The sequence below is a fragment of the Zonotrichia leucophrys genome, chromosome 8 (genome assembly GCF_028769735.1).
Source record: "Zonotrichia leucophrys gambelii isolate GWCS_2022_RI chromosome 8, RI_Zleu_2.0, whole genome shotgun sequence".
Classification (NCBI taxonomy): Eukaryota; Metazoa; Chordata; class Aves; order Passeriformes; family Passerellidae; genus Zonotrichia; species Zonotrichia leucophrys.
Genome location: NC_088178.1, coordinates 4,456,271 through 4,475,254, shown reverse-complemented (window position 1 = coordinate 4,475,254; position 18,984 = coordinate 4,456,271). Strand labels below are relative to the sequence as shown.

The following is an 18,984-nucleotide window of genomic DNA, read 5'->3' as shown; positions in this document are numbered from 1 at the left end:
CTATTTTGTGAGAAAGCAGGAGCCATTCCTTCCTCACCAGAGCAGAAAGCTTACCCCATCTGGAAGTGCCCTCCAGCACACGGCACTCACAAACTCATTGGTGTCGTCTTCTTTCCGATCCTTGTCCAGGACACTTTTGACTGTATCAAACTTGAATGTCAGCAGTGTCTTTGAGAGGCCCTTATAGTATAAGTAAAGGGAATTATTTTCACTTCCTAGAAATAAAAAATACAAGTATACAAGATCAGGTTTTGTAAAGACAAACAGAAATAAGGGTTCTTAGCTCTTAAAAGGTTCTTAGCTGTTTCATTGCTTAAAATAAGCAGAAATAAGGGTTCTTAGCTCTTTCATTGCTCAAAACAAGCCCAGATATTTCCTTGCAGTTACCATCGTGGTCATGGTGCCCTGGCAGCTGGAAGTGCTCCACAGCAAACTTCCATCACACTTAATAATAGGATGTGGTTTTATTATGAGACAATTGCAGCATGCAGCACACCTGCAAAACATCCAGGATTCCAAGAACCCTCCCAAACTCCTCAAGGCAAAGCATTTTGGGAAGAGTATCTGCACCACCACACGAATCACTGCTACATCCAGCCTGCTCAGAGCCACAGCTCAAAGGCAGGTAGCACTATCAAAGTTTTGCCTGCCATAATCAAGTATGACAACTTGGTCTGTGGAGGCTTAAGCAAGGAAGAGCAGACTGTACAGGCTTTATTTAGAAATCCATCCCAATTTCTGCCTTGCAAGCTGCACAGCAATCAGGGAACACACAAGCTAAGGTCCTCCCTTCAGTGCTGGCACAGCTGTCCTGCTCATCCCACAGCTATCAGCCTGTCACTGCCTTCCCAGCAAGAGCAGCGGATTTACAGAGCTTTACAGATTTTAAGCAGTGAAAGGACAGAACAGCCAAAGGGGTAACTAATGATTCAGCCTTCTAAGGAGCTGTTTGCAATGTGGGCACTCTTCACTTCGCCCTGCAGAACGCCACACTAAGTGACAACTACTGGATCCTCACGTGGCCCAGGCTACTGGTGGTGCATAAAGATGTGCCAACTGTTGATCTTGAAATACATAAATTATATCAGCAGCACTGACATTAGTAGTTCATTTTGATGACAGCAAGCCTGAATCATCATGCACAAACAACTCATCTGCGACAAGAAAACTATCTACAGAGCCCCTTAGGTCAGGACTGCCATTGCCATTCCCTGGGAGGGGAAGGAGTGTGGAAATTCAGAAAATAGCACAAGTGGCGGTGTGCTTTGCTACTAGTGAGGCCCCAGCTCTGAGGAGCCCTGTTAGCACACCAGGGTGGCTGCTCTACTCACCACAGGCAATGTAGTCTCCGTTGGACGCCAGCCCCACAAAGTTCTTCTCGTTGATGTGACCCTTGAAGGAGCGCAGGCAGTGAGGCTTCCCTACGTTCCACAGCTTCAGCTGACTGTCTGTTGACCTGAAAACAACACTTAAATTTACCCTGCTGCCATATGGCAGGAACTCCTTCCTCCCTGGCCACCCTGCTCCTCAGTGCTCCAATGACAATGTAAATGTAGGAAGCCGTAGTGCACAACAGGAGATTTATCCCACTTTCAATCATCTGCAGCTCAGCTTGAGCTCAGAAAGATATCACCTTATTTTAAAAGCCTGTCAAAACACATTACACGTTTGAATAAAAACTTCCCTGAAGTATTACTCTTCCTTTCTCCTATCAATTGCAGAGCCCTCCACTGAACTGCACGGCCTCTGGGCTATCACTGCCTCCTCCAGATCCTCACAGATCCAAGACACACCAAAGTTATTTATATTTTAAACCTTCATAGCACGGATAAAATCTGTTCCCTTCTCTGTGCCAGCTGCAACTCTCATTCATGTCTTTCCAGGGCTTGGGTAGGAAGCAGTCTCCTCACTCCCCAGGTGCCCTGAAGCACTTTCTCCTCCTCCTCCTGCCCAATACCAAACAGCAGCACAGAAAAACCCATGGAGGCTCAGAGCTGCTGTTAAAATTAAATCTGTTTTTCTCATGTGTAATCAAGACTGCATGGATACAGAACTCAAGCTTCTACCTTTTTCACCTTGTCAGGGAAAGTTCAGTATTACTATTCAAAATATAGAAAACATGTTTGGATTGAATCACAATGATTGTTTCCCATGATCCCCCAAAATGCAAATATACCTGCCTTCAAAACGTTTTTCTGTTTACTGTGAGAAAACATTTTGCCTTTGGGGTTACTAATCTGCTGCCTGGCAGATCTCAAATAGGAAGATCCAACATTTCCAGGAGATACAGGATTAACTTCTTCCCCCAAAGCTGAAGAGACATGAAGATAATCTTTTACTTCACTGGCATTATTTCCTAGCAATCCCAGCTTACATGGCTCTGGTGTTCTGGCACTCACTGAGATACACAGCTGGGGAACAAAGGTGATAAGGTGGAACTGAAGCCCCATGAAGCCATTTTAAAGAAAGGGATAGTGCTGTTCTGATCCCCAGGATTGGGAGCAGGACCTGTCAGCCTCCTGGCTGGGAAGGAGGGGAAGCAGGCCATGGTCCCCCACCCAGGTCATGTCACCAACCTTGCTGCTCCCTGAATATTTAGAATTTCAAGGAAAAAAACTCAAATCACACAACATCCGTCAAATATTACCAATGACGTAAGACACGAGCCCTGCACCAACGTCCCATTTACCTAAAAATATAGCACAAAAGAGGAGAGATGCACCTTGTGCTATCCTGCAAAAAAGCTTATCTCAGTCCTCAATGACAGCTGGAATGACAAAGGAGCGATAAGGGAGCTGCAGCAAGATTTGTTAGGCAGTATTATTAGTCAGTATGAGGTCAGATCAGAAAGAAGGTATGAATTTTATCTGTAACACTGTGACTTAAACAGGAGTGCATTCCTAACCCCAGAATGAGATGGGAGGCCCAAAACAGAGCATTCAGCTTCTCTGCCTGGTGCTTGTTCCACATCCGTGCCTGCCCTGTACTGCTGCTCATTCTCCCTTCCCTTGTCCTTACTCTCATAGGAACAGCTCACAGAAGGTAAAAAGGGGTATATACCTCCTGCTTTTTTTTTTTGGCCCACAAGTACAGGCAGGTACTTTCTGTGCTATTAGTACAGGTGTATTTTTAAAATGCTGCTTTTAAAAGCTTCAGAGTTGCCTGGACTCTAAACTTTCCTGCAGGAAGGAAAAAAAAACAGCAAAAGACTAATCCCTGGTCCACAAGCTGTCAGATTCCTGTGACAGCTGCTGCTCTTAGCTTCCCCTCAAGAAGACATCAGATACACAGGCACTTCACCTCTATATTTTACTTGCATACCTACTAGGTGTCTTCATTAAAATAAAAACACTAAAGTCTATTACTAATGGGGAGCTTTAACTGTTTATGAATTCCCATCAAGCTCTAGCTATGTTTATATTGTTTAGGATAAGCAAGCCATGAAAGAAGAAAGCTATCCATCCTTGAACTGCAAGGAGAGCCAAAGGCCATTGATCCTGGTGGTGTTACACTGCTCTTCTGGTTTCATATCCTCTCCAAAACAACATCTTGGATGTGCTGCTCTGTTAAATCTGTCTCTCTGTAAATCAGCACTGTAATCAATGTGTTGTGCTAAATACCAGGCAGTTCTGAACACCCCTGAGGTCAAAACCTATCTCTACAAGGCAAAGAAAATCAATGCAATCCATAAAACAGCTTTAGCTAGAAATTTAGAGAATCTGAATATATATATATATATATATATATGTATAATTTTTTTCTTAAATCAGTGCTTGATTTTTGAGAACCACCACACTGCTGTTGCCTCTACCCAGTCTGCAAAAGGAAAGGCAGGAAGAATAATCTGCTCTGACATTTCTCCCTGTTCACACACCAGAAGGCAGGTGGACCCTTCAGTCAGTCCCCTCACCCTGCTGCTGCCTGTCCAAGTCTGACAGCTCTAACAGCTCAATCAATAACTCCTCTCAGAACTTTGGGAGATGCTTTCTCACAATGCTGGCCCAAACAGAACAGGGCCATTCTGTCCTAAAATATCCCATAAATGATGCTCCACTTGATTATGGCTGTAAAACATTCCCAGCCTCCTCCTGTTTCTATTAAACACTTTGTCTAACAGAGATTTGGTTCAAAGCATTAAATTTAATTTTCTCTGTGTTCCAGATATGAATTTGCAGCCTTATATAGAGTTATAATGTTAATGGAAGTAAGAAGAGAGAAGCTGATTAAATATAAACAGTACCAAAAGCCACCAGGGAATCCTCCATTATGCAGCTCAGCTCACAGTAACTCCCTTGCAGCCTGAAAACACCTTAAAATGCTGTGTTTCACTGGGTAGAAACATGGGACAGAACCAAGCTGGATAACCGCTGGCTCAGCACAAGGCAGCTAGAGTGGCTCCTGTGATCCATCTCTGCTGCCCTCAGGGGTTAGACATTAATGTGTCTGGATCCAAAAATCCCCTGCAGCCCCTCACCCTCCCCACCAGGTAAGAGGGGTTCACCTCTGGTTTGTAGCCAGCCACTGCCAATTTCCACTAGGTGACCTAGTGAAAATTCATTCATTCATTCCCATGTGATTGAAAACCCATTCAGAAGGGAGGCAGCCACATCTGACTTTGGAGCAGACACATCTGGCTATGTAACTGAACAGAAGCTGGAGAATATTGCTCCTCAGGGCCTCCATAGCAGATCTTATGGTCTGCCCTGGCTGAAGAGCTGCATGCTATTAGAATCACAAAACACAGCTTCTCTTTGTCCACTTTCTAACCCAAATATAAGCCCAAAAAGGGCCTTCACAGAGCAGATAATAAATTACCAGGGAACAGATCAAACAGTCAGTCCTACTTGAGCTGCTTTCAGGCTGTGGCTAAACCTCCTCTTCAGACCATATACATAGCAGTACTATTTGATCTCTTCTGTCACTCATTAGTTGTGTTCTATTGCAGATTATTATCCCCAGGGCTCTGCCAGCAGCTTTCTCCATCACAGAGCTCTGGTCAGGAGCATCCTCAGTGCACACACACTGCCTGCCCAGCCACTCCAATTGCCATTTCCAACTCCCAGCCTCCTCCTTTTCCTTCCTCAAGCTGTCCCCTCAATGAAAACTGCTGAAGAACTCAAGGGTAAAAACTCAGTCTGCCTGCAAAGTCCACCTGCAGCTTCCCAAAGTCAGCACTTGGGCACAGGAGCCACATCTAGTTGTCTTCAGCATTTTAGCTCCACAAGACAGAGCACAGCCAAATGACACCACAAATGAATTTCTATTTTTGACTTGGAGAAAAGTAACGATCTGCCTCCCAAAAGCACAGCAGCCTGTGAGAGCAGCCACCCACACAGGTGAACTTGTTCAGCAGCTCTGAAGAGCACAGAGAAGTGAGGGCTGCACAGTTTTTAGCCCACATTGTTGCGTTGTGATTTCAGGATTTACCTCAGAAACCCAGTTCCTCCCATGATAATTCCCTCCCAGGTGTATCAGTCACCTCTCCTTCCCCCTCCCAGCACTGTCTGTCAATCCTGGAATTCCAGAAGGGCGTCAAGTGATTGGCAGAATTCAGAAGATGCCCTCTACCCCTTGGGGGACATTGGGCCATCCAGGTGTCCTCTGTCCCTTGAGACCTGGTTGATGGCTCCTACCCCTTCCCTCCCCATCTCCCCTGGGCAAAAGAGTGAGCAAACCACACGGTTTGGGAGTTCTGTTGGAGCAGTTGCTGCATTTAGAGGCCTGTGGGCCAGAATAAAACTCTGGATCAAAACCCTCCATCAGAACCGACTCCTTTCCTTCACCATCACCCTAAAGCTTCTCCAGCAGAGGGAAACCCAAGGGGCAGACCCTGTTATGAGGGGAAAGCTCCATCCCACAGCCACCAGAGCTCCTGAAGGCCTGGACTTTTCCCCACCAGCCCAGCTGCAGCACCCAGCCAGCCAAAAGTGTCTGTGGGGTGAAACACCACACACCCAGCCAGCCAAAAGTGTCTGTGGGGTGAAAACACCACACACCCAGCCAGCTAAAAGTGTCTCTGAGGTGAAAACACCACAGTTGGTGCTATTTGGTCAAGCAGCAAGGGCCAGACAAGCTCAGGCACATCCCATCTGGCTATATTAGGAAATATTCCAACACTACATAAGAGGCAACACTTACGCAGAGACGATTTCTTCGCCGCTGACGAACTTTGCATAGGAGACGGCCTTGCGGTGCCCCTTGAACACCATGATGGGCTGCTTAGTGTTGCGGAGGTCGTAGTAGTGAACACAGTGATCTGCACACCAGGAAAAAAGGCATTTACATTTTGTCACTGACATGTTTTACGAAAATCCTTTCGCTAGATTTATTTATTAAATAAATGTAATACTTTTAATTATTAAATTAATTTTAATTATTCAATTACTTTTTCTCCTGAGAAGCTAAGAGCCCTCAGAAAGAAATGTAAACAATAATTATCTGATGGCTGTGGAACGCGGTCTGGAGATGGTTTACCAACAGGTGCATCTTTGATTGGTTGCATGTGAATTGTTTTTAATTAATGGCCAATGACAGCCAGCTGTGTCGGACTCTCCTGAGTCTGTCACGAGATTTTATTATTCATTCTTTTCTAGCCTTCTGATGAAATCCTTTTTTCTATTCTTTTAGTATAGTTTTAGAATATAACTTCCATAGAATATAATATAATGTAACTATAGTATAGTATAATGTAACTATAGTATAATGTAACTTTCACATAATATGATGTTCATATAATATATAATTTTCATATAATAGAATGCAGTATAATTTTCATATAATTTAATTTTCCATATAATATAGCATAATTTTCATATCATATAATACCACATATTTTTAATATATTTTTTCATATCATATATTATAATATAATATTATATAATAATAAATCAGTCTTCTGAAACATGGAGTCAAGATTCTCATCTCTTCCCTCGTCCTGGGGACCCTCAAGCACCCCCACATTTAATAATTTGGGAAGGATGCACAGGACCTGGAATGATCACAATAAAAATCCTGCCTGCAGTTTCCACATCTCACTTCAAGCCCTCTCTAGGATAAACAGTCTGTGCTACAGTAAAAGAAGGCTCCTAAAACAGTGCCAAAATTCATTCAACAAGGGGCCATGCTCCCTTTCAAAGGGTCAGGGAGGGAAGAAGGTGCATTCACATCTGTGTGCCTGTACATGTGTGCTGCAAACCCCATGCCCCTGTTCAAGGCAGCAGCTAAAAGGACTCTCACCTCTCCTGCCTGCCTTCTCAGCTCCCTGCCCAGCCACTCCAATTGCCTTGTCCAATTCCCAGCCTCCTCCTTTTCCTTCCTCAAGCTGTCCCCTCTTCAAAAACTGTTGAAGAACTCAAGGGTAAAAACTCAGTCTGCTACTTAAACTGGACTGTGGAAAAACAGGATTAAATTTGTCATGCTTGCTTCTGGATGGATAACCTTCCTACCTTTGCCTTTTGCTGCTCTCCTCTGACTTTATTACCAATCAAGAAAGAATTAGCATTTCTGCTAATGAGGGAACAGAATAAATTCCAGTTCATTTCAAGATTTAATTCACAGATGTGCCCTAGTGCCACAACCATATGAAAGGGATCACAGCAGAATTAGTGATACATTTGCTTTTCTGCACAGCCAAATGTCAATTCCCAAGAAACCAGAAAAACAAGAAGAGAAACCTCATGAGACCCAAGCCCCAAACACCCCCACAGTGCTCCTTCCAGCTCAACAAGGTTAATAAGCTACTTCCTTCCCAACTTTCAGCCTTTAATGTTGAATTTCATTTAATTACCCCTTGGTATTCATGAAGAACAGGGAAGGAAGGCCACACACATGGAAACCAAGCTGGACATCTCTCTAACTGAGCAACCTGTGATATCCAGACATTGCTGAAATCTGCTCTGACCCTCCTCCCACTGAAATAATGTCCCACTGGTGGAAGCTGATCACAAAGACTACATAGAAATTAATTAACAGCCAATAGCTACAGCTATTTTTGTATTTGCACAGCATTTCAAAGCTGGGTGTTCTCCTCTGCACAACTGAGAGAGCTGCTGTCTCAAAATCCCATGTGGTTTGAGAGATAACCAGGTTTACATCAATCACCAGAGCAGCAAGGGGAACTCCTTCCCCAGATTAAGGAGCTTATTGGGGGTCATGGAGTGGGGACTGTGTCAGAAACACCTTCAATAAAATCAGGTGGGCAGGCAAGTCACCTTCTCCTCTCACTGCTTCCAGCACTTCACTCTCTGCAGATGACCAGCTCAGAGGCCTCTATGGGTAAGGATTTCTGGTTCTCCTCAAGGTGTAAAAGCAGATGCTCCAAGCAGCGACACCAATTTTCTCCACCACTTACACTGCCAAATTACTCTTATGTTGAAACCCAGCAGCTCCTGCACCCCTTACTATCAGCACTGAAGATGCTTTGCCCCAAGCACTCTTTCAAACAGGTCCTGTGTCTTTCACCTCCGAAATACTAAACCTCCAACCAACCAAATCTCAGTGTGCTCCTATCATTTGGGTATTTTAATTAGCTGTACAGCAACATGATGTTGCAACAGGCTAATTGCACAATGGGTTAATTTTCTAAGGGACTCTGAATTAAGCATTAATACTGTAACAAGATCTGGGCATCTTGGTCCCTTCTACTTCCCTGAAAGCTGGAGCCAAGAAACTCCACAGTTTTTCATCTATGCAGCAGACCTGTGGGAGCTGTGAAACAGTTAACTAGCAATTGCTATTTTAATGAGCAGAATTATTCTAGCAGGGCTTTTTATTAGGAATCAGTTAGTGGATAAGCCTTTCAAGTCTATTTTTGCTTACAGTTTCAACACTGGCCCATCATTAGGGCACCTTTTTGAGCACAGATTTCATCCTTCAAGAAAATATCCAGGAAAGGGATACCTGCATGTGAGCAACTGGAGCAATGCAGAGAGGAGAGAGCTGTAGCAGGGCAGACAAGTCTATTTGCAGAAGAGAAGCATGAAGTTGCATTCACCTTCCAAACATCCCAGTAAACAGCTCAAAGCCTGGCAGCATCTGGCCCCAGCACGGCTGTGCCTCTGGGCATCAGCAGGGCAATCAATCACTGTCTGCTCTCATCACAACAGGTCTGAGGCAACCAGCAAGGCCACTGGGCTCCAAAATTAGCCACTTAATTATTAATTGATTATTTCAGCAGACAAAGTGTTGGCGCCCAAATGGGTTTTAGTTTTTCGTTTGTTTTTTTTTAAATTCAATTGAAGCAGCTATTTTTAAGTAGATACATGAAGATGAATGCTCACTGCACTCATTAAAATCTGAACAGGTGGCCATGTTTTACAATTAAAGAGATACTCTCTCTTGTAGGCCATATGGACTTCACAAAAAACATGATAAAAATGCCATCTGCTGAGGAAGTAGAGAGCCCCAAAGTGAAGTGAAATGAGAAAAATACAACTCCCAGAGATCTCAGCAGAAGCCTTGCCTGGTGGACTTTGATGAGCTGAAATTGTCTGGGATGGGCAGAATCTCTGGCACACCAGCAGGTCAGAGGTGAGGAGGCAGGGTGATCTGGGAGGCTCAGAAAATGAGATTTTCCCAAGAGGCAGATGAAGGTGGGGTAAATGGAGTGGGCAATGAGGGGAATCAAACACTTCCTGCACTTCACAAGAACCTATCAGCTCCTCCAGCATCCCTGGCAGACCACGCTCCACTGCCAACCAGCAACACCAGGGGTATTTGTTTCCTGTTTGCTCCTTAAAATTAACATTAATATCATAATTCAGCTAATTTCTACCCCAACTAGAAAACCCACTCTGAACAAGTTAATCTTAGAATTCACATTTAGAGAGTTAAAGCCTCCTGCCTGCCCAGCCCTTGAGCAGCAACAGCTCCCTGCTTCACCTTTTCTTCTGCATTCAGGCTTAATTTAAATATTGATGAAATAAAGGGAAAGAACATGTATATATTTCATAACAAATTAAACACTCCAGAACAATTCTCATCTAGTTCAATGTCACTGCAGAAGCTGAGCATGACAGAAATCTGCTGCTATACCTTCTGAATTCAAATGTTTGCTGGCAAGTTGTTTTATTTTTTATACATGTATTTTTAAGTGATCTCGGAAGGCAAAAAGGACAGCTGAGCTCTGCCATTGCTGCAGAGGTCTCTGACCACAAGCCTGAGTTTTTAAATAGTGCTTTTCCATTACTCTCAGCTTACTTCCCTTAAGACACTGCTGCTTTCACCTTTGAGCCATCAAGTGACAACTAATCAAGGATTCAGACTTCTCCAAACTCCTGAGATCTTGCCACCTCTTCAGTAAATACAGCCCATGTCAGCAAAGGATGGCATCCCTCTCTGCTCAGCTGCTCATAAATTCACGCAACTCCAGCTGGCAGGAAAAGGGCAAAAGAGAAGGATGGGTTTGTGCTGAACAAGGTGAAAGGATCAGCACCTCCTCAGCCTCAATTCTCACATTCAGCTTGGTTGCAGGGGTGGGGATGCAGTAAATGAGCTCATGAGTTGGTTATGTAGTCATAGAAAGTCAGTTTCAGAACTTCTAAAATAAGAGAATTGGGAATTGCTAATGGAGCCAGCAGCATCATAGGTAATATCCGAGTTATTAAGAAAAATGGAATTGATCTTGGGTTTTTACTTGTTTAAACAAAAGAAAGAAAAGGACAGAGTATGTTTTTCCCAAAAGTGATTTTCCTTACATTTAGACTTGTTAAAAAAATTTACAGCAGGCTTTAGGTTCAACACCACTATTGTAAAGCTCTTACTGTGTAGTGCTGGGCAGCAGCTCCACAAAGAGCAGCAAGGGTTATGACAGGGTGGCACACAGCGGCAGTTCTATCTTTCACTGAGCACCAGCACACATCCAAAATCCAGAGAGCAGAGAAACCCCACTCTCCAGGTAATATTCATCTTGTAGGTCATGTGTTTCACCCATTTTCACCATGAACATTAATCAGCATCAGCTAATTCACAAGACCCCCCCCAGGCTTTTTTCAACCAAGAACCACTTACTTGAAGGAATATCAAGCCAAGGACAGCAAAACAAAAAATTTACCTGCAATGCAACAGTTTTATATTCAAAGGATGTAACCACCAGAAAGACCCAAGAGCTGCATACAAAGGTTCTGTGGCTCTCCTCTGGAAAACTAAATTGCTGGAGAATCAATGCCCATTTTTCTTATTTCAATCATTTAAAAATGCACATTTCTCAACTGTTCAATATTTAGATTATTGATCCATTAAAAAAAGAAGTCCTTTACATTACTTGGATTTCTCAGCACTCACAGACTTGAGAATATAATGATGCTCCTTGTTCCACAGCAGATAAATGTCACAGACAAGAAAATGCCCATATTGAAATGCACAGCTGCCAGGTAGGCAGCCAGATGTTAATTAAGTGGTCTGGTAGAATTATTCTGCGATCAAGTCACATTTTTGACTTTTTTAAAATAAAATACATCTTCAATAACAAACCTAAAGGTCAAAATAATTTCATATATTAATGCTCTGGCTACAGCCTGCAGTCCTGCATATCTCATGCTACAGATCTTTTACTGAAACAGAAGCTCAGGCTGGAGTGTAATCTTTAATGTGCTCTTGTGCTTCTCTATCATGATGGTCTGATTTGATACATTTAGTAACTCATGTCCTCAGCTCATGATTGCCCCATGTTCTTCATTTGTCTGTTTTCCTCCATGTGAACTTCAAGCTTGGATCAAGGCTGCCTTGTTTTTACCAGTGGAACTCTGTACATCAGCAGTAACAATGAGAGACATCTATAGTCTGAGGGGGTGTATTTAAATGACCTCTTTAACAAGGCAAACTGAGTCAGAGCAAATTTGGTGCAAGATACCTCTGCTTGCCATCAATTAAATTATGCTGGGGAAACCAAAAGAACAGCAAAACAAAAGGGTATAAAACAAGCCCACAAGATGCTTTTCATCAAAATGAAAGAGGAGAGACATGACTTTCTAACATTTCATTTCAGTTTTATTTCCATTGCCTAAAAAAAAGATTTCAGAGTTCCTGGAGGAAGCCTCTATCACTCAAACATTGAAGGGGTTAGCTGAAATCCAATTATATATATATTTAAACATCTACCTACACAAATTGATCTTTTTTCACTCGTTTCTCCTCTGTATACCAAGTGTAAGCAAGATCACTCAGTTTTCAGGGCTCTGAGAATTGTATCTAGGCAACTTGTTTAGCAGGGAAATATAACTACATCCTTATGCATTCGAGTGTCCAGAGTACAGTGGTTCAAATCAAAGCTTGCTTTGAGTATCTCTGGGTAAAAGGAAAGAGCACCCACTGTTATTTCCCTACCTGATGTGTCATCCTGATGAGTATTTGCTGAGCAGAAATAAACAAGAGGTAAAACAACAGAACTTTAGATGGGTTAACCAAGTCTCTTTTTTGGCCAAGCTCAGTGTGATTTCTTGCTCTAAAAAAGGAAGCTTGAATCCACAAAGGTAAAGTCTTTGGCTGGACTAAAAATGGAAACAGGATCAGGAGACTCAAAAACCTCAGTTTTCACCAGGAAAAACCTTTCTTCTGTTAGGGAGGAGAAAGAGGAAGGAGATAAAAAGGAAAAACATCCTGGTTTAAAAATAAACTCAAATCACTGTACTTCCATACAGTGCAATGAGGATGACATGGCACAGGAGGGTACCTTGGTCCTTAGAGAAACCTGAACAAGGGCCAGGTAAACAACACCTGAGGAAAGGCTGCCATCAGAGCCCAAACCCTGCAAATGAAATGTTTGAAAATACATTTCCTTAAATTCCAGAGGAAATCTAAAAAGGCCATCTACCTAGCTCCAGAATGATTTACAGACTTACTGAAAAGTCATTAATAAAAAAATAACTTCTCCAGTGGATCTTCTATGTACCTGTGCACCAGGAAATGAAGCCTCCCTGCCAAGGCAATGATATCAAAGGCTGGTTGAAAGACAACTTAGAATTTAATTATGAGGAAGCTCAAATGAAACTTAATCCTATATAGAATGCCATATCTGTCAGAAATCCATTTTTGCTCAAGGGCCCTGAAAGTCATGGAATACTGCAGGTTGGAAGGGACCTCTGAAATCCAGCCAGTCCAACTGCCCAGTCAAGGATGAGACAACTGCAAAGTTGGATTCAATTTCCAAGTTAAATAATTGTGTTCAAGAGCCCTACTCAGTCACAGTCTAAGCATTTCCAAAGACAATTCTATAAACTCTTCCCTCAGCTGTCTTGAAAGTGCTCTTATGTCAAAGGATTAGGGAGAACTTTTTTTTAATACAAACTTGCCTAAGCTATTTGCTCTTGACATAAGAAAGGCAAGGCATTAGCCCACCTCTCAGCACTACAGCAATAATGTTTGGGCTGTGTTTTGCTGCACAGGTTTCTGGCTTCTCAGATCTTTCAGGTTTTGTCTATCTACACCCACACAATGGGGGTGGCATGAAGCACTGTCATACAACCTTAGCTCTCCTTTAATTCACTCTTTTTTTTTTTCCTTACTAGTGAAAAAGAAAAAGAACAGCTCAATTTTAACTGCTGCCAAGCCTGTAATACCAAACAACAGTACTTGCAGATCTTCATGTGACTGAGGTGGCTTTATTCAGAAAGCTTGGGGTACAGATTTAATTTTCCCTACAGCAGAAAGGCAGGGTGGAGTTTGAACATCCATATGTGGGTCTTGCTCTGGAGAGAAGACTGAGGACATAGGACAGCTGAACATTCCATCTTTGGGAATAATTCAACTCAACAAGACAAGTGAAACCCCATGGAATGACAACTCCCCCAAAACAATCTCTTGGCAGAGAGGGCAGAAGAGACAGCAGGGAGGAAAAAAAGGATCTTTATTTCAGCAACAGAAATGCAGGGTAGGATTTGACAAAGAATGGTGAAGAAGCCTTCCAGCCAACAAAACAGTATAAAAAGATCTATTTCAATTGAGAGAGTAATACTGGAATGGGATATGATGAGCACAGGGTTTGGCCTATTACAAACCACTTCTGGGAGGGAAGACAGTGTGATAGTTTCCACTACATAAAAGAAATAGATGCTTCAGGAAAAGAAAAGAGATGACAATGCATTAGGGACAGGAGAAGTGGACTTGAATTCACAGGAACAAAGGCCTGCACTAAAAATTAGCACAAGAATTTTCTGAAGAAGGAATTAGATAATATCAACACAGTAAGTTGACATCAGTGCCCTCTGTACAAACAATTTCCTTTACTGTAAAGGCAAGAGATTAAAAATGGGTTTGATACAGCCTGAAGCAAAGAACCTTTGCAGACAAAACTGTCTGGAGCATCCTGCTGAAGAATGCAGTGTGCTGCTTCTCTCCTGCAGCATGACAAATCACATGAGGAGCAGACAACAGAAGTCACTCATGACCCATGTCACTGCAACACCTTCCCCCAGAAATCTGCAGCCCAGGTAAAGCTAACTGTCCTAAAAAAAGCCAATTTTTTATTTTTCCTGTTTGTACCTTCCCTTCCAAAAAAGCCCCAATAAAGCAAGAAAAATTTATCCCAACAGCCATTATCACAGGCACACTAAAATGTTTGCTGGATATGGCTTTGTATTCACAATTTTTTTTCCAGCAGAAACTGCAAGTGCTTTGTTTCTATAATTAAGACAAAATTACTCATTTGATGCCTTTGCTTTTTTCTCCTCCTTTTACCTGGAGTTTCCTTTGCAGTGAAGAACAGTTTTTCTCTGAATAACCATTTTTCTGCAGCCCTGGGGAAATCTCAGCAATCTCTTTTAGAAGCAATGCTCTGGTCCACAGCAGCAAACTGTAACAATGCCCTTATTTTGTATTTCAGGTGTGTGTCCAAGATGATTTGGGATGCAGTACTTCATTTATATTTGCTCTCAGAGCTCTGTCTAGACAAGTGGTACCAGACTCCTGGGGAGGTCCTGCACACCCCATCTTCACAGGTGTCAAACATTCAGTGGCCACCCAAAAAGGGACTGAACTTGAGAAAAGCATTCAATACATATTTTCCCTGCAGGTGAAAACCTCCCCCATGTGCTCGAAAGACTATACAAGATTAAGCAAGGTCTGTATGATTCATTTTGCTGGTAGCAAAATCTTAAAAAAGCCCAAACAACTAAACCCTTTAAAGTGAGGAAGCCACAGAGCCCAAGATGTTAGTGAGGAGATGAAAGGAAGTTTCTAAAGCAGAGCAAGGCACACGGGTATTTGGAGATGACAACTTAATCTCATTTTCCTACACTGCAATACAGATGATGGGCAACAGCCTCCAAAGATTAGATTTAAGGAATCCAATGGAAATCCACCCTCAAAAAAAAATCATATTTAGGGAATTCAACACCAATCCAGCACAGGTTTTCATTTAAACAAACAAAGAACACAGCTTTGAGAAGAAGGAAAATGACCAACAGTGTTCTGTTTAGGAAAATGGATGATAAAAGGGGCACACTGAGAAAGCTCCACTCCATGAAAACTGAAATACAGAGCTGAGGTTAGACTGAATGTCTGTCAGTTTAATCTCTGGCAAAACCAACAGCACAATAAGATCCTTCCACAAAAGAAAGGCTCAAGGGTGTCCCGGCACAGGGTTTCAGGTCAGCACTTGAAATATTTTGACAGAGCTCTGCAGGAAACACTATGCCCTGCTTCAGCCAGGGATTTGCATCTCCTACTCACACCAGCTGTACTATTTTTTAAAAAATATACACCAACACCAGCATTCCTCTAAAGATCTATATCTCCCTCTGCTGAACAGATAAAGAGAATAGCAGCCTTGATGGGAACTGCCAACTGGGTTTTTAACCTTTGTATTCCACAGATTCCCTATAGCTCACAGTTACAGATGACATTTGCCAGGTTATGGATAATGGTCTTTACACACTGGGGACATTTTGTTACTGACTTGTCTAAAGCTTTTGATCCAGCAGCCCATAAAGCCTTCACCCTAAATAACTTGTCTTACATTAAGGAGAGAAGGAAGAGACATAAAACATTAGATATTAATCAGTTGACAAAAGGGCTCTGAAGGGAAAGGGGACCAAAACAGATTTCTCTAGAACTCTTTTGAAACTTTGACCTTTATGGTTTTAAAGAGCTATAGCAATTTCTCACAGGAGAAAGGGATAGATGGTTTTTGTACAATTCAAGGGTTGTTATCTATCAGACTGTTGGAAAAACAAAATATTCAGTACACACAAGCAAGATTTACTAATGCTACAAAACTAATGGAGAAGCAGCAGTAATAACCTGCACTTTTGGAAAGGATCTATTCTTTACATGTGAAAGAGGAAAAAATAATTATGCACTGTTTAGATGCCACATTCAATTATGCTCCTAACACAGCTTTTCTCACTGACTATGTAAATGCATAACTCTACATGCACTAGCGCCTGTAAGCTGATGTCAAAAATAAATTTTATAACACCTATAACATGGGAAGAACAGTCATTTTATGGTAAAAGGTACTTCAATCCATGCTTTTAAATGGACTAGACCTTGGAAGAGATGAAACAGGAGCCATACTTGTACATGGCGTGCTGGGTACATCTATCAAAGCTAAAAATACCATGGCACTTGCTGAATGCATCTCTCTCAATTCAGATACATACTGCACCAAACAAACACTCTTCATAATGCCAAAGCCCTGTCAGCTCTGGTTCTTGAAAGAATCAAAGTTGCACAAGTCACAGAGCTGTGATGCAGGGAAAGGGCAGCACAGTCAGATTCCCTGGAACCACACACTCCAAGAGGTCAAGATCATGTAGACAAGGCCTTGAGGCATTACAAAAGATCGATGTGAAAGGAACATCCTCCTTAGGATTTTAAGAGTGCATTTATGAAGCTTTCAGGTTTCTGTTGTATTTGGTAGACATTGTACAAAGAGAATCAAACAGGCTTCAGAGCACTCAAAGCAGCTCTAAGCAAAGGGAAGTGCAGACTCCTGAGAACCTGAGTTGGCCACAGTAGCAGTCAAACCTGATTTTAGTCCAGAACTACATTTTGCTTCAGTAGCCTGAGGAGATACTAGTGTTAACTAGCTTCTGGAGATGATGATCTGATTCATTATCTAAACTGACCTCACAGGAGACTCCAGTGGAAGAGAGGAATAGAAGTGTCACAATTGCTAAAATCCAGGCTTCAGATAAGAAGGCTTAAACCAAAGGTAGGGTGGGTTGTGTACACAGGGAAACAAGCACAGGAATGTGATGATACACAGGTAGCCAAGCTGGAAAAGAAGCAACATACCCTAAGTAGGCAATGAAACAAGTCATGTGAAGATTTGCACATGCATCTACAGTCTCATTTTTTGTCATTTTCTTGAGATTTAAATGGCTGATATGAACCTTGCCCAAACATTTAAAACTCTACTCTTAAAGACTCATGCAATGTTTAGATGCTCAGACACTGAAAAGATTCCTTTGAGATGAGAGCCCACACTGCACTCACTGGTTACAGATTTTCCTGTGCTATGTGACAATCTTCACCAGTTAGTATGGAAGCACAGTACCCAAATAAAAGCCTGGAACAGTTAATCCATGCAGTAGGAACAGAAGAAAACACAGGAAGCCATTACAGAGGATGTCATTCCAAAGAGCAATTCCTTTGAATGAGCTACCAGTAAAACTGCAGAGGTTGGAAAGCATTAAACTCTTAAGGGATACAGCAATAGCTAGCAGCAAGAGCAATTTGGCGTTCTGAGAAAAAGATGAATGTTGGAGTTGGCTATCTGTTCCTGAATTCCAAGGCTCATTTCAATTTAAATTTGAATTTCGTCACATTGACTAAATGACTTCTGTGCCAGTTGTAAGACAAAATGTTCATGAAAAGAATATTTAAGCAAACAATTAGCACACTCATTTCTGCCAATGACAGATTTATCCTTTTCTCTAGAGAATCAAATGGAGCTTTTCAAGTTCATTTTATTCATTCACTTGTTACTGAAGTGTGATGACCTCTGGGACAAAGTTAGGAAACTCCCCAGTAGGTCTCTATATTGTTAGTCACTATTCATTGCAATTGCTTTATCCAAGACAAGTCAGATACTGCTTTTTCTGTGTAAGTAAAAAAGTTCTATCAGCTCTTGAACTCTTAAGGCTTATGTGAAAATTGCACATGCAACACATCCTGCACACTGATGAGAGGTTTCATGTCCCTTTGTGATTTTCTAGGAAGCAGTGGCAGCAAGGCAGGAAGACACTACCTGACAGATCTGGCAGCATCTCTGATGTGCAGGAACAGAAAAATCAGCTTAACTACAAAGATCTTAAGTTCAAATAACATGGTATAGGTGCAGTTCTTCTCACTGTCAGTCCCAAGCAGAAGTACAATGTGATCCACCTACCAGAGCCAGAAAGATTACCTTCACCAATCTTTGTCCTTCATTCCTTTGTCCTTTTGTCCTTCACCAAGGACAGCAGAGGGCTTGGTTTGATATCTCACCTTCATTTACATCCCAGGGTCCATGATGAGGGATGACATGTAAGTCAAACCTTCAAAGATTTGCCCTCACCTAAAAAATCCCACTAAGCTCAGTGTTTCCATTACAGTAAGTACTTTGGGACAGAAATATGATCACAGCCTTACTGGCCAAAAATACAGATTCCAACAAACAACCCTTAACTGACTGAAGTGCTGTAAATGCTTTCCAACGCAAAACAAACGAAGGCTTTGCAGTGAATTCTGGAATGAGTTTGAATTAAAGATGACAAATGTGCACTTCCAAAACACAAATCTTGTCCCCTACTTCCCCTGCCAACAGCCTCAGAGATCATGGACTAGAGGAAGGTTTATTACTACCTACCCACAAAATGAAAAGACACTGCAGGTAAAGTCCTATCCAAGTGATGGGCAAGCCCTGAACTGCTGCATGCCACTGCTTTCATCAAGGTTGAATTCTGAGCACTCACTGCTGTAAAGTTTTTCACAGGTTTGAGAGGAATGCCTAACCTTTGTCTGTGCCTTTAAACACTGAGCTCAGTTCATACACTGAAGGTAATC

The 18,984-nt window shown here is 42.2% G+C and overlaps 1 protein-coding gene across 5 annotated transcripts in view; it reads right to left on the bottom strand.

Moving 5' to 3' along the window:
* COP1 (COP1 E3 ubiquitin ligase) overlaps window positions 1-18,984 on the bottom strand; it is a 124,746-nt gene that overhangs the window by 30,253 nt on the left and 75,509 nt on the right. For all 5 annotated transcript variants that reach the window (XM_064719990.1, XM_064719991.1, XM_064719992.1 and 2 more), the window contains exons 16-18: window positions 6,139-6,256; window positions 1,332-1,456; window positions 55-215 (exon numbers count right to left, since the gene is read on the bottom strand). In XM_064719990.1, the coding sequence (XP_064576060.1) occupies window positions 55-215; window positions 1,332-1,456; window positions 6,139-6,256 (404 nt within the window). The remainder of the gene's footprint in view (window positions 1-54; window positions 216-1,331; window positions 1,457-6,138; window positions 6,257-18,984) is intronic.